The sequence below is a fragment of the Centroberyx affinis genome, unplaced genomic scaffold, assembly GCF_046629955.1.
Source record: "Centroberyx affinis isolate AG114_WGS23_722 - 3 ecotype Tasmania unplaced genomic scaffold, CSIRO-AGI_Caff_v1 ptg008789l_1, whole genome shotgun sequence".
In the NCBI taxonomy this organism is placed as follows: Eukaryota; Metazoa; Chordata; class Actinopteri; order Beryciformes; family Berycidae; genus Centroberyx; species Centroberyx affinis.
The window spans coordinates 9,893-33,869 of record NW_027284317.1 but is presented as its reverse complement, the minus strand read 5'-3'; the positions used below and the strand labels follow the sequence as shown (position 1 = coordinate 33,869).

The 23,977-nt window shown below is 42.3% G+C and overlaps 1 protein-coding gene across 1 annotated transcript; it reads right to left on the bottom strand.

Moving 5' to 3' along the window:
• Positions 1 to 207: 207 nt before the first annotated feature.
• On the bottom strand, positions 208 to 16,714 carry cfap157 (cilia and flagella associated protein 157). The gene is made up of 9 exons (XM_071514437.1): positions 16,566 to 16,714; positions 14,841 to 15,112; positions 13,535 to 13,688; positions 12,247 to 12,514; positions 10,266 to 10,396; positions 5,337 to 5,487; positions 4,666 to 4,835; positions 2,231 to 2,380; positions 208 to 319 (listed from the first exon to the last, which is right to left on the bottom strand). The coding sequence occupies exons 1-9, from the start codon at positions 16,712 to 16,714 to the stop codon at positions 208 to 210; spliced, it is 1,557 nt and encodes a 518-aa protein (XP_071370538.1).
• Positions 16,715 to 23,977: the final 7,263 nt, after the last annotated feature.

Here is a 23,977-nt window from a genome sequence, read left to right as displayed (position 1 = left end):
CACACACACACACACACACACACACACACACACACACGCTGTACCAGCTACTGTATGAGGACTGCTGCTACCATCTAGTGGCGAAAAACGGAGCAGCATTCAAGATACAGGGAGCTGTAATCAGAAACAGTGATGAAAAACTTTATTTAAAAGCCTGTGTTTCCCCAGTGGGATCTGTGATATATGAAGAGTCCGTGTTCGCCCGTCTCACTGCGGTTTGGGTCTGGTGGAGGGGTTCCTGGAGGGGGCAGACGGGACAGATGGGACAGACGGGACAGACGGGTCGGTGCAGCTGGACGTCTTCTGGCTGGACGGCTTACTGAGGGACGGAGACAGAAACAGACAGAGACATGAATAGAGACATGAATAAAAGAGATGAGAAAAATACAACTGAAGAGCTTTGTTCCAGAGAGAGAAGCTGCACCCACTGCTGTCCAAAAAAATAAAATCCACTGGACTGAAAATGAAGAGTTGAAGACGTTTCACCACTCATAAGGAATTAAAATGATTGACGGTAGAAAATAGAGTAAGGCAGCTGAAATTGAGACTGACACATAAGATCCTGCAAGGTAATGGGCCAAGGTATTTTAAATAATTATTTTATGCTCGTTAGGGACTCTCATGGCTATTCAACCAGAGGCAGGGCCACAGATATTGTGCCGTGTAGATTTAAGACCTGTTCTGGGCAAAATGCCTTTTTGTACATGGCAGTGGTAGAGTGGAATCGGCTTCCAGTAGAGATAAAAACAAGTCAAGTCTTGTCATAGATTTAAACGTGAATGTGGGGAATGGTTATTTGACCAAAATGAAAGAATGACTTAGAAATGTATATGGGTGTAGGTATGTAGGTACGAGTGTAAGGAGGAGTATATGTACAGTGTGTATGTTTGGTACAGGGAACCTGAGTCATCTGTGACTATCTTTGTCTGCCTTGACAGAGGACCACAACGGAAATAAGTTATCTTTTAACTTTATTGTGTTATCCTCAACATTTTTTTAAATGAATATGTATTTCAGCGGATGACATTTTATATGTATTTGTTTTTGATATGTCAAATAAGTCAAATCAAACTCATCAGAGAGGCTTCTTCACTTCTACTTAGTGCTTTAAGATTTTTTTTGGCGTTTTACCTTTATTGTGATTGTTTTTTACAGTAGAGATAGACAGGAAAGATTGGAGGTAGAGAGGGAGATGACATGTAACATGTGGTCCTGGGCCGGATTTGAACCCGAGACGTTGTGTTACACATCTTAGACCACTGAACCACCAGGATGCCCCCATTTTTTTCCAGTTTTCCATTTGTCTTTTTTCCCCAGCAATTCCACAACTTGACAATGAATTACAATGAAAACAAATCGGTAGACCAGCGGTTCTCAACCCGGGGATCGGGACCCCACGGGGAGTCGTGAAAGATTTTTTTAGGGGGTCGCGACATGATTTATTGAATGGGACAAAAACATATTTCTATGTCTATTTTTTCTGTCTAATTTTTGCTTTTTTCGTGTGAAATACTGAATAGGTTTCAGCCTCTCTGCCTCCTCTGATTATGAATCAAATGAAACGACCTGAAAAGAGGAAATCATTCTTTGGTTGAACTGTATATGTATAGGTATCGCTTCGTTTTAAGGAGTCACAAGCCAAAAAGGTTGAGAACCTCAGCAGTAGACAGAGGTGGGATGATTCAATTTCAGTCTGATATTTAGCGGGGTGATAACACAAATAACAACCTTTTTTTTTTTTAATCAGTAACAGTAATGTTATCACTGAAACAGTAACTTGACCCAAAACTCCCAGCCTCAGGTCTCAATACAAAAATAAACCCCTATATTTTTATCCCTGAAATGTCCTTAATTTCTCATTACATAAACATTAATTATCCATTAAAAATAACATAGCTTTTAAAAAAGTAAGGGTTAGTATCATGGATTTATAAGGGATTTATTCATGGGTTGATCGCACTAGTAATAGGTTTTTTTTTAATGCCTTTTGTGCATGGTTTATTAAGGGAAAGTTCCTATGTCTCTGAATTTTTCATTATATTGCCAAGTAAAAAATGATAGGGGTATTTAAGGGGTTTTTCGATTGGGTCTCCTCTGTTAATAACTCCCTTAACTCATTTTAAGGAGATTTTGCATGAATTAAGGGGTGGATTCATGTAAAATAATGTACATGTAAGATTATTTTAAGGGATTAGCAGATGGCAGTGTGACCCTCGACACCCCAGAGAACCTGAGGAGGAGCCGGCTGGACGGAGCGCCCCTCCTGGACAGGGCGGTGCTGCGTTTGGGTGTCGGCCGCGGGACGAGGCCCAGGTCGCCCGGCCGGTACAGGGGCAGCTGGGCCCGGGACGTCCGGACCGGGGTCAGGGATCCTGCTCTGCTGAGACAGACAAGACACAGGATGGAAATGAAATGAGATCATGTTTAAGGGTCTCACTGAACTTTTGTTTTAACACATCGTATCGTGGTTTTATTGAATCCTGAACTTCATATCACATATCAAATCGTATCGTGAGAGAAGCAGATCATCCATCACTTATCACTATTTGTTTTTCTTTTTGGTGCGATTGGATCTAACAAAACTCCACTTTTCAACAGCAACAAATGACTGGCAGATTTAAATCTTAAACTTAGCAGCAGTAATGCTGTGATTGCCTTCTGTCACGTAGTAATCTCTGTCAGAAGTCCAAATGTGTTTCACTAAAATGACTAAATAATGTTTTTTCGTATTCTTATTTCATTTTTTCTATTCATTTTATTTATTTACTTAATTTTTCTTTCCATTGTAAATTTGTGTCCTTTTAACTTGATTATTAGGTAATTAATTATTTTTAAGTGATATTTTATTATTATTTATATACTGCCATATGTTTGGGGGAAGGTTCAGTTGTTATGTATAATATGTTAAATGTATAAAATCAATAAATAAATGGGTAACACTTTATAATAACCATCATTAATAAATGGTAAATTGATAGTTAATTAAACTTTAGTTAATAGTTATTTTACTGTTAACAAACAATGAAATGAAAAGCTTTTTACCCTTTTTACCGTCTCTTATCAGCTATGATACAATATATAATTTATAAACAAATGATTTTATATTACACAAACTAATGATAAAATAACATAAATTATAGAATTACTAATAATTAGTAAACATTATTAATGATCATTTCATTGTTTGTTAACAGTAAAATAACTATTAACTAAAGTTTAATTAACTATCAATTTACCATTTATTAATGATGGTTATTATAAAGTGTTACCAATAAATGTTTTAAAAAAAAATAAAATAATGTTTTTTCTTTTGAAATATTAGCAGAGAAACTGAGTCCTCACTGATGTCAGACCAACACAATTACTCACATTGTTCTGGTCTTGATCTCCACTCAGTCTCGACTACAACAGCACTAATAATAACAATCTTAATTAATATAGAACTTTTCAAAATACAGTCACAAAATGTGTTACAAAGGATTAAAAAAAAAGTAAAATCAACAGCAAAGCAATAAAAACAAGGTGAGAAATATAAAAGCAAGGCAGGAGTCATGAAGGGAGGGTCAAAAACAATAATAAAAGGTCATTACAGGAAAGCAAGTCTATAAAAATAAGTTCTAAGAAATGATTTAGAAGATGATACAGGTTTATCAGCCTGAGCTCCTCAGGCCGGTCGATCGCCTCCTGGTTTTAATCTAAAGTCTGGAGCCAGCAGGGACTTCTGCTGTTCAGACTGTGGAACAAGTCAAGCCAGGTGAAGTTTATCTGAAAAGGCTTTCATCACAGTTACAGTCTCAGAGGGCTTCACAACACCCACATTATGAACCGGTTAATGAACATGACCCCAGACCTTATGGGAACTGGGAAACTTCCCACCTCAGAGCGTTCCGGTGGATGAGAAAGTTGCATTTGTTTGACTAAAGGCCTTACAGTTTTAACATTAATGTTACATACACTAACATACATTAACCTTCCAATTTTGCAATTATCCAGCTGTATTTATTGATCAAACAGAAACTTGAAAGTCTGTTTAAAAGCTTAAAACACATTGTTATTTTTTGTTCTTACCATTCACCATGTTGATTTACATTTATGGACATCACAGAACTACAAGTCAGGGAACTCAGAGAAGAGCTCCAGAGACGTTCAAATGGATTTTTTCTTTTGAAAGTAGGAGAAGTTTCCCAATTCCCAGATGTCTTGAATGAAAAACTCAATTAGGAATAAAAAAAACATTGGAGGAAACATTAGGAAGGGCCACAGACAGGACTCCCCCTACAAGACGGTCAGAACAGCCAATAGGGAGTTGTAGTTTTTAAATTAGACTTTGGAACAGCTGACAAGACCCTGCTGATACTCAACCTTACCTAGTTTAAACAAAAAAAAATCCCTTTTCAGCAGTTTGTTTCTTTACACTACATTCTTGAAAGGATTTTTTCGTTAAGAAGAGAGGTCAATTCAACCTGCTTTGCATATTTTAAAGATTATGATCATATTTTAACAAGAGGGAAGCTGAGATGGAGAAACGGATCAGCAGATCAGCAGATGGGATCTGAACTGAACTCTCCTACAGGAAGTCAGCTGCCAGCAGTGCTGATGCCCACTGTCTATCAGACATGATTCATACGACAATAGACTTAATCCAGGTGAGAGTGAGTCCACTACCTGGCTGGCGTGGGGCCACAGATCTGTAGCTCATTCGGCCAGCTGTTCTTGGCACTGGTGTCAGAGGGGGCGGGGCCTTTTCCCAGCGGGGTGGAGCCATCCAGGACCTCCAGCAGCTCCTGCATCATCTGGGTCCACCGGACGGCGGCGTCCCCTTCTGCAGGTACGTCCTGCAGGACAGAACACAGGGGGGAGGGGTTTAGTCTGACAGACATTTCTCAGAGGCAGAGCTGCTCTGGAGACAGAGATAATCTGATTGAGTTAAACCAAAATGGGCGGAGCCAAAGAACTGTACTGACATACTGCAGGCAATGAGGCTAAATGGCTAATACTGTTCATTTCCTACCTCACATGCTAGAAAAAAATGCCGGGGGCTGGGGGTAATAATACTGAACTTTATTGAAGGATAAATTCCAAACATAAAAAATTTTATTGGATGAAATTTTTGTATCCACCCCGAGTGCAGGATAGAAATAGAAATAGAAATAGAAATAGAAACGTGCTGTTTACCGGAAATCGGCTTTCTGTTCATTTTGATATTTCTAGATAATTTTTTGTCTTTTCCAGCAACATTGGCAAAAAGGTAAAAGCTATTTTTCATTTCATGGGTCTTAAACACCTTCAGCCAGAGAGGAGGATCTAAGTGAACTCAGACCGGACTGTGTTTTTACCGTCAGAGCCTGTCTGAGAGCGGAGGCTGCCTCCTGCAGGACGCTCTCCAGCCGGCTCCTCTTCCTCCTCTCCTCCTCTAGCTCCGCCCCCCGCCGCTCCGCCACCGCTCTGCTTTTACTGCTCTGCTCCAATGCCGACGCCTGGTCCTGTCTGGAAACACAGAGGTGGCAGTGATACGGTTACACCAGGGCTGCTGTCTGTCTGCCTGCCTGCCTGTCTGCCTGCCTGCCTGCCTGCCTGCCTGCCTGCCTGTCTGTCTGTCTGTCTGTCTGTCTGTCTGTCTGTCTGTCTGTCTGTCTGCCTGTCTGTCTGTCTGCCTCCTGGGGGTACAGCTCAGTGGCAGATCAGTCTGTGGTTCAGGTCCGGATGCCCCTCACTCTGCTTCCCTACGGAGGTCATTAAAATTTCATCTCATCAGCTCTCATTACTAATGCTGAGGAAGAAATGGAAAACTACCTGTGCTAAGCAACATTCCTACATGCTCACTTAACATGTGACCTTTGACCCATATTTACACCTTAAGTGTCTAAAACCCAAGAATACTGAATCTGCTTCACTGTTATAACATTAAACTCTACAGTAACATCTTGTGTGTTTCTCACTGAACTGAGTCTGGAATGTGCAAACGCCCAAATCAAGACAGTGGAGACAGTAGAGACAGTCTGGACAGTAGAGACAGTAGAGGCAGTAGAGACAGTAGAGGCAGTAGAGACAGTCTGGACAGTAGAGGCAGTAGAGGTGGTAGAGATCGTCTAGACAGTAGAGACAGTCTGGACAGTAGAGACAGTAGAGACAGTAGAGGCGGTAGAGACAGTCTGGACAGTAGAGACAGTAGAGACAGTAGAGGTGGTAGAGACAATTTGGACAGTAGAGGCAGTTGGACAATAGAGACAGTAGAGACAGTCTGGACAGTAGAGACAGTCTGGGCAGTAGAGACAGTAGAGACAGTCTGGACAATAGAGACAGTAGAGACAGTCTGGGCAGTAGAGACAGTAGAGACAGTCTGGACAATAGAGACAGTAGAGACAGTCTGGGCAGTAGAGACAGTCTGGAGAGTAGAGACAGTAGACAGTAGAGACAGTCTGGAGAGTAGAGACAGTAGACAATAGAGACAATCTGGACAGTGGAGACAGTAGAAATGGAAAACTACCTGTAGTAAGCAACATTCCTATATGCTCATGTAACATGTGACCTTTGACCCATATTTACACCTTAAGTGCCTAAAACTCAAGAATACTGAATCTGCTTCACTGTTATAACATTAAACTCTACAGTAACATCTTGTGTGTTTCTCACTGAACTGAGTCTGGAATGTGCAAACGCCCAAATCAAGACAGTGGAGACAGTAGAGACAGTCTGGACAGTAGAGACAGTAGAGGCAGTAGAGACAGTAGAGGCAGTAGAGACAGTCTCGACAGTAGAGGCAGTAGAGACAGCCTGGACAGTAGAGACAGTAGAGGTGGTAGAGACCATCTAGACAGTAGAGACAGTCTGGACAGTAGAGACAGTAGAGGCGGTAGAGACAGTCTGGACAGTAGAGACAGTAGAGGTGGTAGAGACAATCTGGACAGTAGAGGCAGTTGGACAATAGAGACAGTAGAGACAGTCTGGACAGTAGAGACAGTCTGGGCAGTAGAGACAGTAGAGACAGTCTGGACAATAGAGACAGTAGAGACAGTCTGGGCAGTAGAGACAGTAGAGACAGTCTGGGCAGTAGAGACAGTAGAGACAGTAGAGGCAGTCTGGACAATAGAGACAGTAGAGACAGTCTGGACAGTAGAGACAGTCTGGACTGTCTGGACAACAGAGACAATCTGGAGAGTAGAGACAGTAGAGACAGTCTGGACAGTAGAGACAGTAGACAGTAGAGACGATCTGGACAGTGGAGACAGTAGAAATGGAAAACTACCTGTACTAAGCAACATTCCTATATGCTCACGTAACATGTGACCTTTGACCCATATTTACACCTTAAGTGCCTAAAACTCAAGAATACTGAATCTGCTTTACTGTTATAACCAGATTTTGAGATATATCCAGATTTTGAGTTCTTTGGCTCCCGACCTGCTGATTGAATAAACTGTCAAACTGCCCCACACTGATGTGGTTCAGGCTGTCAGTCTTCCTCTAAAGCGGTCTATGGTCTTGTACAGCTTAACTCCAGTATTATCTACCGTAGTTTAAGGCTTTCATTCCCTGCGTGATCCCTGATGCCAAAAATACAGACGTTCATGTTTCTGCAAGGCAGTTCGGATGAAGCGTCCACCAAAAGGCAAACGTCAAAACCCTGATTATGTGATGTCTTCAGTTTTAAAGGTCCATACCGTATTTCCTCTAATATTGGCCCGGGCCTTTATTTACCTCAACTGCAGAGGGTACCAGGCCTTTATTGGAAGCAGGCTTATATTAGAGACAGGCCTTTATTTCTAATTCCCTCTGTTCGATAAGTGTATTTGCTCATATTTTAGTACGAAGCCTCCTTGTTTTCTGATCTACTTCTGTCGGGGTTCGTTAGGTAGCCGTTTTTTTGTTACTGCAATGCATTACGATAATTACGGTAATCGACGACGGCACGCTCCAGAGACTCCCGAGCCGTCTTGTGGCATACTGCCATCTTGTGGCACTTGTACGTTACTACAAACTACAGTTACATTATATAACAGGCACCAGGAGTTTACTGGTATCCACCGTTGTTTTTTCCTTTGTTTTTTCCCCCGGCCTGTATTTGGGGCCGGCCTTTATTTGTTTGTGTCGACCACGGCCCCATTATCAGACACCCGGCTTTTAATTGACTACCGGCCACTATTAGAGGAAATACAGTATTCTCCACTGTCCAGTGTTTTATTTTGTGTCTTGAGGTCCATTCAAAGCTGTGTCTGTGGTGTCATGTACCAAAAACACTCTCAATCCATTTTGACACGTTCATCTTCCAGCATCTCTCTGAGCCTTACCAAGAACAGGCTGTTTCTGTCGCTGTGTCTTTAAGGCTCAATAATATTAACGACCCTCTGTTCCGATTGGCTAACCATTTCAAGAGTGAAACGTGAGACGCCGCGGCCCGGCGGCTACAGGTAGGGAAAACTCTCCGGTAATAAACAACGACAACCGCTCAACCAATGACACCACAAAGTTATGGAAGTCCAAACGGCTCGTTTAGATGCTCGCTTTTCTAATATGGATTGTGTGGATTTAATTGGCGACCGTGCGTTTTGATACTTAGACCATCCAACTCCTTTATCATCACAGAGGCCTGTCTGGCTCCCTGCTGCCAGCAGGCCCATCAGCTTGGCACAATGAAGACTTTCAAAAACCGCTGACCACACAATAAAGTTTCTGACATGGAGCGTCAGCATCTGAAACTTTTTCCCTGCACAGTCAGCATTTAGTTGATCAAATCACTGAGTTGCAGATAGAGGCTTTCTGTCAATCAATCACTCTATCTGTATTGTAAATAACACTTAAAAGTCAATAAAAACCTAAAAAGTGTCTGCACTGGTGATCTATTGTGCTTTCTGTCAAAACATCGAGATTGCATTTAATATATTTTCTTGTCTGTGAAAAAGAGGGAACATACTGTAATTTCCTGATGGCAGCGGAGGGGAAAACAAACTATTTATTTTTCTGAAAGTGACTAATTGAGAACGGCAAAATCTGAAACGACAGTTCAACTTCTGTTTATATTCCACGCAGCTTTTATTCATCCAGGAATAGTTGACTGAGTTTTCTTTAGCAGTGTCTTGCTTCATATTCATACAGTTTATACACTTTCACATGTTTCCAGTCAGTCCAGGATTCAAACCAGTGACCTTCTGGTCTCAAGCCAGCCTATTGCATAAAAGATGCACATATAATTAGAAATGAATAAATAATGTGTGCTCTGATGGATAAACCAGGCCCACTGTTTGATGTCTGTTTCAAGCAGCCAAAACCTCAGGTGAATTTTGAAGCTAATAAGGAAGTGGCAGCAGGTGGCAATTACTGTTTAAAACACTTTCAATTTAAGTGAATGTGAACTTTAATCTTGGATGAAATGTGACACAGCAGTCTGGACAGTAGAGACAGTAGAGACAGGCTGGACAGAAGAGACAGTAGAGGCAGTAGAGACAGTCTGGACAGTAGAGACAGGCTGGACAGTAGAGACAGTAGAGGCAGTAGAGACAGTCTGGACAGTAGAGACAGTAGAGACAGTCTGGACAGTAGAGCCAGTGGAGACAGTAGAGACAGAAGAGACAGTCTGGACAGTAGAGACAGTAGAGACAGCCTAGACAGTAGAGGCAGTAGAGACAGCCTGGACGGTAGAGACAGTAGAGACAGTCTGGACAGTCTAGACTGTAGAGCCAGTGGAGACAGTAGAGACAGTCTGGACAGTAGAGACAGTCTGGACAGTAGAGACCGTAAAGGCGGTAGAGACAGTCTGGACAGTAGAGACAATCTGGACAGTAGAGACAGTAGAGACAGTCTGGACAGTAGAGAGTGTAGAGGCAGTAGAGACAGCCTGGACAGTAGAGACAGTAGAGGCGGTAGAGACAGTCTGGACAGTAAGACAGTCTGGACAGTAGAGACAGTAGAGGCAGTAGAGACAGCCTGGACAGTAGAGACAGCCTGGACAGTAGAGACAGTAGAGGCGGTAGAGACAGTCTGGACAGTAGAGACAGTCTGGACAGTAGAGACAGTAGAGGCAGTAGAGACAGCCTGGACAGTAGAGACAGTAGAGGCGGTAGAGACAGTCTGGACAGTAGAGATAGTAGAGACAGTAGAGACAGCCTGGACAGTAGAGGCGGTACAGACAGTCTGGACAGTAGAGATAGTAGAGACAGCCTGGACAGTAGAGACAGTAGAGACAGTATGGACATTAGAGGCAGTAGAGACAGTCTGGACAGTAGAGACAGCCTGGACAGTAGAGACAGTAGAGACAGAGTAGATCTGACCTGAGCGTGTCCAGCTCAAACAGGAGATGGGTATGTTCAGTTTGAAGCTGCTGGTGTCCCTGCTGGGCGGAGCCACGCTCCTCTAGCTCCGCCTGCAGCAGCTGACACTTCTCTGTCAGCTGCTCAATCACCTGAGGGAGGGAAGACAAGATGGTTTTACCTCCGCCCACAAAACAAACTGGAAGGAGGAGAAAGTGTGTGAGGAGTCTGTCTCTCTGTCTGTCTGTCTGTCTGTCTGTCTCTCCATCTGTCTGTCTGTGTGTCTGTCTGTCTGTCTGTCTGTCTGTCTATTAGGAAGAAATCTCAAAAAGTTACAAACGGATTTATCTGAAATCTGGTGGACAGATCTCTCTCTCAGCCCAAAGATCAGCTGATTTCGATTTTGATGCTGATCTGGAATTTCCACCATGAGACAATTTTCGAGCCATTATGCTGCGTTCAGGTGCCGGTGGGAAGGTTGGAAATCTGGGACTTCTAAGTCGGCTGCTAAACAGCATTAGAATCACATGCTATTTTGTCGGAAAATCAAACCCAGAATACAAACAATAATGTCCAGGGTACAGCAGAGACAGTAGTAGAGACAGTCTGGATAGTAGAGACAGTAGAGACAGTCTGGACAGTAGAGGCAATAGAGACAGTCTGGACAGTAGAGACAGTAGAGACAGTAGAGACAGTCTGGACAGTAGAGACAGTAGAGACAGTAGAGGCAGTGGAGACAGTCTGGACAGTCTTGACAGTAGAGGCAGTAGAGACAGTCTGGACAGTTGAGACAGTAGAGACAGTAGAGACAGTCTTGACAGAAGACAGTAGAGACAATCTGGACAGTAGAGGCAGTAGCAGAGACAGTCTGGACAGTCTGGACAGTAGAGACATTAGAGACAGTAGAGACAATCTGGACAGTAGAGGCAGCAGAGACAGTCTGGACAGTAGAGACAGTAGAGACAGTCTGGACAGTAGAGGCAGTAGAGACAGTCTGGACAGTAGAGGCAGTAGAGACAATCTGGACAGTTGAGACAGTAGAGACAGTAGAGACAGTCTTGACAGTAGACAGTAGAGACAATCTGGACAGTAGAGGCAGTAGCAGAGACAGTCTGGACATTAGAGACAGTATGGACAGTAGAGACATTAGAGACAGTAGAGACAGTATGGACAGTAGAGACAGTATGGACAGTAGAAACATTAGAGACAGTAGAGACAGTATGGACAGTAGAGACATTAGAGACAGTAGAGACAGTATGGACAGTAGAGACAGTAGAGGCGGTAGAGACAGTCTGGACAGTAGAGACAATCTGGACAGTAGAGGCAGCAGAGACAGTCTGGACAGTAGAGACAGTAGAGACAGTCTGGACAGTAGAGACAGTAGAGGCAGTAGAGACAGTCTGGACAGTAGAGACAGTAGAGACAGTAGAGGCAGTAGAGACAGTCTGGACAGTAGAGGCAGTAGAGACAGTCTGGACAGTCTGGACAGTTGAGACAGTCTTGACAGTCTTGACAGTCTTGACAGTAGAGACAGTAGACAGTAGAGACAATCTGGACAGTAGAGGCAGTAGCAGAGACAGTCTGGACAGTAGAGACAGCATGGACAGTAGAGACATTAGAGACAGTAGAGACAGTATGGACAGTAGAGACAGTAGAGACAGTATGGACAGTAGAGACATTAGAGGCAGTAGAGACAGTCTGGACAGTTGAGACAGTAGAGACAGTCTTGACAGTAGAGACAGTAGACAGTAGAGACAATCTGGACAGTAGAGGCAGTAGCAGAGACAGTCTGGACAGTAGAGACAGTATGGACAGTAGAGACATTAGAGACAGTAGAGACAGTATGGACAGTAGAGACATTAGAGACAGTAGAGACAGTATGGACAGTAGAGACATTAGAGACAGTAGAGACAGTATGGACAGTAGAGGCAGTATGGACAGTAGAGACAGTAGAGACGGTAGAGACAGTCCCCTAACACCCCCCCCCCTCCTCCCCCCTTACCTTGTGCTGGCTGCGGCTCTTGCGGGTCACCTGGCTGAGCAGCGGCTCCAGGACGTCCAGCTCCAGGCGGACCTGCCTCTCCCGGCTCCGCAGCGCCTCGTTCTCCCGCAGCAGGGCGGCGCTCTGCTCCGCCAGCCGGCCGAGCTCCACCCGCACCGCCGCGTTCTCCTGCACCGCCCGCGCCGCCGTCTCCGGCATCCTCTGCTCCGACAGCCGCCGCAGCTCCGCCGCCACGGATGCCACCTGGCCGTGCATCTCCTTCTTCAGCCTGGTGGGGGGGGGGGGGGGGAGTTAAAGGAAAATTACTAGTGATGGGACCAGCTGCTTACCTCACGATACGATATGCGACATGAGGTTCATGGTTTAATACAACCAGGATACGATGTTATACATAAAAGTTCATTGACAACAAAGTCTGACTGTGCAGAATTACCGTATTTCCTCTAATATTGGCCCGGGCCTTTATTTAGCTCAACTGCAGAGGGCACCAGGCCTTTATTGGAAGCAGGCTTATATTAGAGACAGGCCTTTATTTCTAATTCCCTCTGTTTGATAAGTATATTTGCTCATATTTTAGTATGAAGCCTCCTTGTTTTCTGATCTGCTTCTGTTGGGGTTCGTTAGGTAGCCGTTTTTTTGTTACTGCGACGCATTACTGATAATTACGGTAATCGACGACGGCACGCTCCGGAGACTTCTGCCGGCCGAGCCGTCTTGTGGCATACTGCCATCTTGTGGCACTTGTACGTTACTACAAACTACAGTTACATTATATAACAGGCACCAGGAGTTTACCGGTATCCACCTTTGTTTTTTCCTTTGTTTTTTTCCCCGGCCTGTATTTGGGGGCGGCCTTTATTTGTTCGTGTCGACCACGGCCCCGGACATTATCGGAGACCCGGCTTTTAATTGACTACTGGCCACTATTAGAGGAAATATGGTATGTTTATTTCTGGAACACAAATCTTTCTAGCAATGCCATTGGCTGCTAGAATGTAAACAACAAAATGTGAAAAATAGTAAAAAATAAAGAAAAATGCGTGTGTCCAATCTGGTAGTGTATGTTTTAAATTTCCATTTATTTTCAAGTTTCACCTGCAAAGTCTACGCAAACTTTAACAAACTGAATCAGCTGTAACGTTCACACCTGTTGACGTTTTCTCTCTCTGGATAATGAGTGAAGAGAGACGAATCAGAAAGAAAATACACAACAACACCCGCCGACTAAATGACTTCAGTATAATTGCAGACGTGATGCTGACTGTGAAGCAGGTTGTTGTGGCTCCACCTGTCGTTTTCCAGCAGCGCTCTCTTCTCCAGGCTGTAGACGGCGGCGCTGTGTTCTTCCTTCTGATTGGCCAGCTGCTTCTCCAGAGACTCCAAGTCTGACATCAAGCGCTCCTTCTGCTCCCGAAACTCCTCCAGGTCAGCCAGCTTCCCCGCTGGAGAGGAAGAGAGGAGAGGAGAGGAGAGGAGAAGAGGAGGAGAGGAGAGGAGAGGAGAGGAGAGGAGAGGAAGAGAGGAGAGGAGGAGAGGAGAGGAGGAGAGGAGGAGAGGGAGAGAGGAGGAGAGGAGAGAGGGGAGAGGGGAGAGGAGGAGAGGAGAGGAGAGGAGAGGAGAGGAAAGGAGAGGAGAGGAGAGGAAGAGAGGAGAGGAGAGGAGGAGAGGAGAGGAGAGGAGAGGAGGAGAGGAGAGGAGAGGAGAGGAAGAGAGGAGAGAGAGGAGGAGAGGAGAGGAGAGGAGAGAGGAGAGGAGAGAGAGGAGGAGAGGAGAGCAGAGGAGAGAGAAGAGAGGAGAGGAGAGAGAAGAGAGGAGAGGAGAGAGGGGAGAGGAGGAGAGAAGAGAAGAGAAGAGGAGAGGAGAGGAGTTGAGAGGAGAGGTGAGGCGAAGAGAGGACAGGAGAGGAGAGAGAGGAGGAGAGGAGGAAAGGAGTTGAGAGGAGAGGGAGAGCAGTTCCAACTTACATACAATTCAGAAAACAGAATTTAAATTCAGTCGTCTTCAATCTAATTCAATCTAAGTCATTTACACAAACACAAGATCTCAAGTCAGGACTTTAGAAACCTTTTCAAGTCATCAGAGTACAAGTCAGAGTCAAGTCCCAAGTCACCAGAACCCAAGTCAAGTCAAGTCTCAATCAATTCAAACTGGGACTCGAGTCTCCACCTCTGCTCAGAATGAATGTGATAAAGGTGTATTGATGCTGAAATGCTCCCCAGGTAACTGACCCCTCTCTCCCTCTCTCTCTCTCTCTCTCTCTCTCTCCCTCCCTCTCTCCCTCTCTCTCCCTCTCTCTCTCTCTCTCTCTCTCTCTCTCTCTCCCTCCCTCTCTCCCCTCTCCCTCTCTCCCTCTCCCTCTCCCTCTCTCTCTCTCTTTCTCTCTCTCTCTCCCTCTCTCTCTCTCTCTCCCTCTCTCTCTCTCTCTCACCCAGCAGCATGTTGTCGGCGGCCAGCAGCTCGTTGCGGCCCTGCAGCTCGTCCCGAAGCCTCTCTCTCTCTCTCTCTCTCTCTCCCTCTCTCTCTCTTTCTCTCTCTCCCTCTCCCTCTCTCTCTCTTTCTCTCTCTCCCTCTCTCCCTCTCTCTCTCTCTCTCACCCAGCAGCATGTTGTCGGCGGCCAGCAGCTCGTTGCGGCCCTGCAGCTCGTCCCGGAGCCGGTCCAGCCGCAGCCGCAGGGCGTCCCGCTGCAGGCCGGCGTCCCGCTGCAGGCCGGCCAGCCGCTCCTCCAGCTGCGCCCGCTCCTCCTCCCCCTGCAGCACGGAGCGCTTCAGGAACTGCACCGAGTCTCTCTTCTCCTGCTGCAGCAGACCGAGCCGGCCGCTCAGCTCCTTCCTCTGCTCCTCCTGCTCCTCGCACCTGAGCCGACACCTGCAGGACGGGCAGAGGGAGAGACTCTGAGGAGATTCCTGTGGTGCAAACATACAGTAAACTGACAGCTGTGCTACACTCTAAAAACTGCCAGTAACAATTGGGTTCCTCCAGGAATCAAAGGTCAATCAAAGAACCTTTTGTCCTCTATTTTGGTTCCTCCAGGAACCTTACACCTTTTTAGACTTGCTTTTATTGATTTTATGGGTTGAATTATTTGCCTTTTTATTGAATTGTTTCTTTTATACACATTTTATTGTTGTTGTAGGAGCTATTTCATTAGTTAGATTATTTCATTATTATTATTTGTTATTTTTGCATTTGTTTGTATTTAATTTTTTGTAGACACTAGGGGCACTAAGCACCAGACCAATGTGTGTGTGAATGTCAGCGAAACTCCCCCCGAATAAATAAAGGTGAAAAAAAAAAAAAAAAAAGCACTTGTTGGGTGAATGGCAGGATTAAGGATAAAGGTATCAGGTGTGTCAGTGTCAGGTGACGCACCAGGAAGGTTTTTTTTTACCAGAGCAAGAGAGAGGCGGCATGATGAACACATGTATGTTTGCTTTTGAACTGGAAAAAATAAAATCAACCTAAACGTGGATCTTGCCTGGACAATGGACTTCTTAAATTGCCTGAGTACAACCCAACTGAAATGGTGCATCAGTGGCCTTTTGTTGTAAGTTTTATTTTGAAGAAAATCCTTTTGACAAATAGCCACTACAGTTGTTTATTATTGTCTTCTATTGCTTCTCTGTTTTCTTAATATCTGCATTCTGCCAGGAACGTTTTATTCTTATTTTATTTTTGTGAAGCACTGTAGCATGTTTAAATAACTAAGTCAGAGCACTTCCATGACCTGAAACATGTAAACATCATTATTATTAATTATTTTTCTAAAGGGGTGAACAGTCTGGTTTCCACAAATACAACTGTAAGGTGTGTTTTACAACTTACAGTTGTAAAATACCTTCTGCTATGTTCCTGTAAACTGATCCATTTGTAAAATTATCTGATATTTCCTGACTTCCCCAGAGAATCTATCAAATTCCTTCTCCTGTCTGGAATACCTCTCAGTTCCATAATATTCCAGGTATTTAATGACCAGTGGGAATGTTGAGGAAAGCTCGGTTTGGTCAGAGTGTATTTAGCCTAGCTATATACATTGGTGGATATGGAATTTAAATAAAAAACTACAATCAAACTGCTAAACTCTAGGCCTAACTGACTGTGTGTAGGCTCTCTAGCTGATAGGCTACGCAAATGACGTAAAAGTTGCTCTGCAGTGATTAGTTGTGTAGTTAGTTTGAAAAGCACAAGACCAGAAAGCATTTACCCAAATGAATGTCGCGTTAAATATATAATCACATCATTTTCCATGTGTTCACAAACTTTAACGGTTTATTTTCCTGACCACAGGCAGCCGGTCCGCCGTGGTAAAACCAGTCATCACCTGTCCAGCTGCTCCTCCAGGTATCGCACCTGTGTCTGGTAAAACTCCTTCCCTCTGACGTCAGAAGACTCAGACGAGCTTTCTGCTTTCTTTGATTTTCTGTCTTCATCTTTTGCGTCTTCGCTCTTCTTCTCTTTCTTCTTCGGCATGTTGGGTATACTTGGAGAAAGTTCCCTGCGCTGAGAACCCGGCGGAGGAACCAAAACACGCGTTGTTGCCAAGCAACGACGTGACGTCTCCGTCAACTAACGCTGCCTTTAGGGTCTCCTCGTAAATCCCTGCGTCAAACTTTCAGGAGTCCTACTGTAAACAACGACAAAATGGACTGTAACAGAAGTGTTGTTGGTGAATTTGTAGTTTAGGGATCAAGAGACACGCAGAGCTACTTTGTGCTGCTTAATGAAAAGGAGGAAATATGCATCAGGAATATAATTGATGTTTTAAATAATGTAAGTATGCACAAATATGGGTGACAATTAATGTTAAACAAAAAGTGACAGAAAACAGGAGACAGAAACATACAAAATGCATAGTATTCACGTAGAAATCCAATCAATGATATATATAGGCCTAAATAATAAGAAAATAGACCTAATTCACTTTTACCATCAATTGTTGGCAAGACTTCCATATTTTCCTTAAGACATGTCCTCTAAACAGCACATCTTGGGTATCATTGCCACTTTCAAATTATTATATCCCATCATATCATTATAATGTTTCCAAGCTATAGGCCTAGTTAGGATGTCTCATGTGGATTAAGTCATATTTAGAATATTTTCAACAGTACCTGAAGGCATCATCAAACCAGGCCAGAGCATCTTTGTAATTTACAAGTAGATTTTTGTAGATTACAAATTGAAAATAACAAATAAGAAACAAAGAGGTTTATTTCAAAATGAGATAAACGCCTGCTAAATGATTGATCACACAAAAAATAATTACATTTTCATACTTTTTAAAGGATGGGAGGTAACTTCAGTTCTTGGTTGACAAAATGATTCTGATTTTACAGAATGGGTCCAAAAGACTTTAGAGATACTGGATGGTTTTTCCCTCAAATGGATAATGTTTCTGAAATTAACTCTTCAAGCATTACATCTGTATTGGTAGACAATTCTATGTGATAATACATGGAAAAAATATAGATTTAGTCTGTCATTCAATTGCTGTTGGAGGATGTCTCTTTTTTTTGTAGTCATCACCTGCATTAGATGTGATGAGATGATGAGATGAATCGCTGTGGGGAAAACCAGCAGCAGAGGTAACAGGATTCAGCAGGGAAAAATAAAACATAAGCACACAAAGAGAATATAAAACGAGCAATAAAAGGCTTCACAGATTGTTTTGTTTCTCAGTCATAAATAGGATTTGGTATCACACACTCATCCTGCTGGTTCCTGAAGCATCACTGGCTTCAGGTGTTCTAATGTCATGGGAACTTGGCTAGAGAGACCCGAGTCGGCTTCATCAGAAAAAAGGGTAATGGCAGTCAGGCTTGTAACTTACATTCACTGCAGGACAGGAGTTCCCAAATTGTCCCTACATATAAGAATTATCATTAATATAACTTTTAATTTTAATAATTAAACATATCCACCTCAGCTCACTGTAAACTGGGCTCTCACTGGCTGTTGGACTGAATATGTTTATCCTCAGGTCGTAAATATCCAACATGTTTGATCTGACAGGGTTCAGATCAGTCTGGGAGTCGATCGGTTCAGACTGAATCAGTAAACTTCTCTCTACCAGATAATGTTGGCACCGTCGCTCTCTGCCAAGCCTTCCATCAGGTTCCTCTCCTGGTTGTCAAGATGGACAAATACTGTATGTTGTAAACACAGAACTTGAATGGTTATAGCTAACAGTCATTCCCATTCAAATCAACACTCCTGGACGGTCGGAGCGGCGGCCATTTTGATGTGAACCGCTAAACCAGCTTCTGTATAAAGCGACTTGCAGCAAGTCGAGGTTAGCAACGAGGCTAACGTAGCTTCATCACAGACTGTATTTCTCTCTCTAGCTCTTCTAGTCAACATTAGCATGTTAGCAAATGGCAGCAAGGAGACAGAGAAGCTACTTTGGTTCTTGCTGTAAAACCTCTCAGCTCAGTGACTTGCTGAGAGAGTTTTGACAGTTTGCTAACAGACTCATCTGCTCAGTTCTCACAGTGTGACAGACTTTACAGCCTTACTGTCCAGGGGCCAGTTGCATAAACACAGACCTAGTCTTAGACTTAAATGTGTCAAACTTGCTATAGAAATTTATATTTACCTGTTCCTACTATTTCTTGGTTGTTGTAGATCTCTAATGTGTTGTTTCTGTCTCTAAAGACTCGCTCTCTTCTTCAGACTCTTCCCAAAAACCAAAGATTTGGCATCTTGTATGAAACAGCTTCAGTATTTAAACGTCCCACTCTGACAGTTAGGCCGACTCGTTGCCATAACAACAAAGTTCTTAACTCAAGATTAGCCGGGGGGAAGGAGGCTAACATTCCTACCTCAAAATCAGTCAGTTGTAATAGCAACAGACAGTCTTAATTAGACTTGTGTTGTCGCCATAGTAACTAACACTTAAAATTCCATAATCGCCATATGCTGTACTAGCCAAATTACCATTACAAACAGTGGAAGGACTGTTCTATCCATTAAGGTTCTGTGGTTGTATATCTGCCCTCTAGTGTGTCACCAGCCTTGCTCCTGAAAGAAAAAAAAAACATATGTTGTTCCTAGTGCTCGCCTACAGAGGTCGACATCAGTCACAGATGACTTAAAGCCCCTTTAAGCTCCAGGCTAACAGTGACTCTGAGTCCAGAGACATGGCTGTCTTGGTACAGTCTCAGTCTCAGTCTCAGTCTCAGTCTCAGTCTCAGTCTCAGTCTCCATTCATCTGAGCCAAATCTGAGTCTTTCAGGCTGCAGATGCCACCAGCAGAGCCGGCCTTGTCTGGACGACATAATAACTGTTAGTGTGAGACAGTTAGGCTGTTAGTGACAGAGACACAGTCATAACTCTGGTGGCCCAGCTGGCCTGACACCCCCCCCACCCCCCCACCCCCCTTGTTCCCAGAAGGCCAGTGTGAACAGTTATGAAATGACTCTAAAGGAGCATGAGGCAGACTCAGTAAGGAGCTGGTGATGATTTTCCCACATGCAGTGAAAATGGGGGGGAGGGTCGGTGTATGGATCGGTGTATCCGTCTAATGTTATATCTCCCTCCAATCAATAATAATCAATAATTTTCAGACCCAAGCAGTGGAGGATCTTAAAGATCTTCTGAATGGATTTGTGTTTTTCCTTTTGGTCCTGGGGAAGAGTGGGTGGGTTTTTTTCCTTATTGACCGTTTCTCTTTTCTGGTTTTGATTCTTTAGTTTGTTTTTGTTTTGCAGACATTTTTCAGCATACTGCCACGGGTGAATTAAGAGATATGCTGCTAGCAGCTGATTTCAATACTGAGAGTATGGCTTATCATTTTGAAATTTTGACTTAATTTATTTCTACATATATACCTGGGTGGTGAAGGTATGTGTGTGTGTGTGCATGTGTGTCTGTGTGTGTGTGCCGTGTGTGTGGATGTGTGTGAGTGTGTGTATGTGAGTATGTAGTTTATGTATGTATGTATTTACACATGTACATCTTTATATATACATTTTTATTTTGCCAATATTATTATTATTAGAATTGTATAATTTATGTATTTTAATTTCTGTCTATTACTATTTTTAATTTGTTATTTTTATTAATTAATTAATTTATTTTTTTCTAAGCTGTACTCAGTATAAAATGTCAACCTTTTTTGCACATCATATTTCTGCTATGTTATGTTTACCTTTTTAACTGATTGTATGTCTGCAGTTTTTCGTTGAAAATTAATACAAATTTGGTTAAAAAAAAAAAAAATAATAATCAATAATTTTCCACTCTCAGCTCCCAGCTCTTGCTCTCGGCAGACGTTAGAGTCCCTCACTGTAAACTAAACTGTTTTAAAAAATGTTTTTGTAACTTTCTGAATACCGCACAGCTTCTGTGTTATAATTCCTAACTTTGAAAGTAACTGCTGCACCACCGGCCTGATTTTGATGACAGCTGGAGGGACGATGCATCTTGCTGCTGATTGGCCCAAAGGACTGCCTGCATCATTAGTGAGGGACGACATGTTTACTTGTTTGTCTACCCAAGAATGTAGCTGTGCACACTAGCTGTGAATTGTCCATACAGATTCACCTGTGTGTGATATAATTGTGTTTGTGCTTGTGTTGAACGCTGCATGTTGTTTGTCTGGAGCTTTTATGTTTGTCAGGATGCAGGTTTCCTCGCCACCTCCCTCCCAAGATCGACATTTATAATCTCAGTGGAACCGCCTGATTACATAAAGGTCAAATGAATGAAGGCAGGTTTTTGGTTACGTGTTTCAAAATCTGATCGGTTGGTTCTCTGTGATTCTTTTTTTTTTTTACAGGAAGTGTTGGCAGGAAATGTTGCAAGTCGTTGACAGCTCACTCCCTCCACACACACACACACACACACACACACACACACACACACCCACACACACACACACACACACAGCCTGGAAAGTGATCAATGGCCTCCCTCTGTGGCTGAATGTTTTCTTTTTGTATGTTTTTCTCTTTTAAACGACAGTCCACTCACCTTTAGTAAATTCATTCTTTATTTTGACAGAGGGAAAGCAGGGAGGGAAACACATCAGGGGAGACACATATGTATAAATATACATATGAGCCAAAATTAGATACCCACCATTTGACATCTAATGTACACTAAAAGTTGTAAATGGTAAAGTACAATTTGCAGTAAAATTTTAATCAGAAATGTACTTTCCTACTGTATTGTATGATGATAACTGTTCTTTATAGGGGTTCTTCTGCCTGGAAGATGCTCCCCACCAACATCAGACAGATCAAAAACAGATTTTCTTTCAAAAAGTCACTAAAACAAAAATTGATGACTCTCAAATAGCTGTTATTGCGTTGTTGCTGTTTTGAAACCTTTTTGTTTGTTTTTATTTATTTTTTTGGTGCTGTGTGTTTGTGACAATTTTGCTTTTGTTTCCATTATAGGTTACTGCTATTTATTGTTTTATGTGTAGAGTCATTTCATTTATTTTCTGATCTTTATATTTGGCTTATATGGCTTTTTCTTGTTAATACTGTGTGATTTCAAATTGTCTTTTTATTGTTGTTGTTTTTGTGTGGACCCCAGGAAGACAAGCGACCACTCTGTGGAAGCTAATGGGGATCCAAATAATGAATAAAGAATAGAGAATAAATGACTGTCCTTTACCTAGTGACCTAGCAAAAATAGCAAAATCTAAATTAAAAGCATGCTTAACATGCTTAAAATAGTAAAATTTGAATCAGAAATTCAATTTATGATGCTAAAAATAGTAAATAGTGCAAAAAAAATTTTTTTTAGCATGTCAGTTTTTTTAAATTTAGCTTAGATTTTGTTATTTTTAAAGGACAAAGGTAACTTGAATATTCGGTTGACAAAGTGATCGCACTTTAACAGATAGAGGTAAACTTTTTATCCCCAGAGAGAAAATTTGTTTGATCACATTAACAGATGATAGAAATCCACATGAGAAAACCTATAAATATAAACAGTAATGTAAGACAACTATCTCATAAAACACATGGGTTAGGCACATGGGCAAATCGTTTTATATCTTACTAAATGGAGTTTGTGGTCTAATGTGGAAGTTTGGGAACCCCTGATCTAGGCAACCATGCACACAGCAATGAGTCATGTGATCACAGATTTAGGAAGTATAATTCATTGTGGTGAGAAAAGTGGTGAGAGAATCATGTAAAAAAAAAGGCTTTTCCTAATACAATAACTACAAAAAAAAGAAACAATATGTGTACATTTTTGTTCTGTACTAAGGTTTGGAGAAGTGGCACATTTTACCTCCATAGGGTTCAACTTGCCCCGTTCTTATGCTCAACTTACCCCTACTTTGGGGAAAGTTGTGACAAAAGACCAACACTTTTTTTTATTGGGCCGTACTTCTAAAACTGTATTGGCAACAGAAGATGTTTTAATTTCCATGAATACCCAACAAACCTAAGTATACATTACAAGTTTTGTTTGGAATAAATGCACGTTTACTTTGTAGTAGTAGTGCAAAATGTAAAAAGTGTCTACTTTTACCCCGTTTTCCCCTACTGTGAAACTGTAATAAATTGGCATTATGTCTCATTATATCTCAGCATTATGGTCTATGTGTGATACATACAGAATAGTGATATTTTTTTGGCATCTTTGTTGTCATGGGGAAAGGGAGAAAGTTTGATCATAACCAAAAATTCCTTTTTCTGACTTCACACTGGAAATATAGCCAGATCACTTTGAGATTATCCTATGACACACATTTCCAATGAGAAGTCAGAATATGACTTGTCACCACATTGCAGAAGGCTGACGAATGAAACTACTCTGAAATTCAACCCACACTTCCGCTGTGTTCAGACAGGAAGCAGATTCACTCTGTTGGTAAAAGCATGCTGAGTGGAGGAGGCAGTTAGATTTTTAGATGTTTAGATGACTGAATATCGGGGAACATTAGAATATTCTCCCTCTGAACCCCGTCTCTGAACCATGAACAAACGAAAACTGAGTAAGTTGCATTTTAATTTATGATGCTGCTGTGCAATATTGCAGATTGGAAACGTTTCATTCCCAAATAAGATTTAAAAAAGTGACACAGATCCTTACAAAAAACATCAATAGCACAAAATGAAAACAAATTCTGTAAAGGATAGTCGGTAAATTGAGTCATTGGGAGACAAAACAACAGACTGGAACCTCTATATTTTAAATATATGGAGTGTTGAAGCTCACATAATGATTTTTTTTCCAAAATGAATATAGTGTTTTGGAAATTAGTTCTGTTAGAGACAGAAACAGCTTAGTATGATGAGTCAGGGGAAGGGGTTGATGCAAGTTTCTTTGTGTAATTCTATAAAAGAATGTGATCTATTGATACTTGTTTTACTGTGTGTGTGTGTGTGAGTGTGTGTGTGTGTTAGCTCTTTGTTCACTGTTCCACTTACAAATAGGTTTTTGGTCTATTGTAAATGAAGCATAGATGGGTCTTTGTTTAGTTTCAATGGAAGCAGCCCAGTTGAGTGCAGAGTGCAACACAATGTTGAAGTAAGAAAAAACAGCAAATGTCTGCTGGAGCGATGACAGATAACTATTTTTCTCTTCTTCTGCTATTTAACTTGTCAGTTACTTCACCATTTAAAGGGGAAATTCACCCATAATACATCTCAGAGTCACTGAAGACGATGCGTTCAGTTCAGTCAAACCTGGAAGCAGGGTTGAAACCTTTTCATTAATACTTGAGATGATGTTAATAACTCCAATGCACCACATCTGTTTAGATTC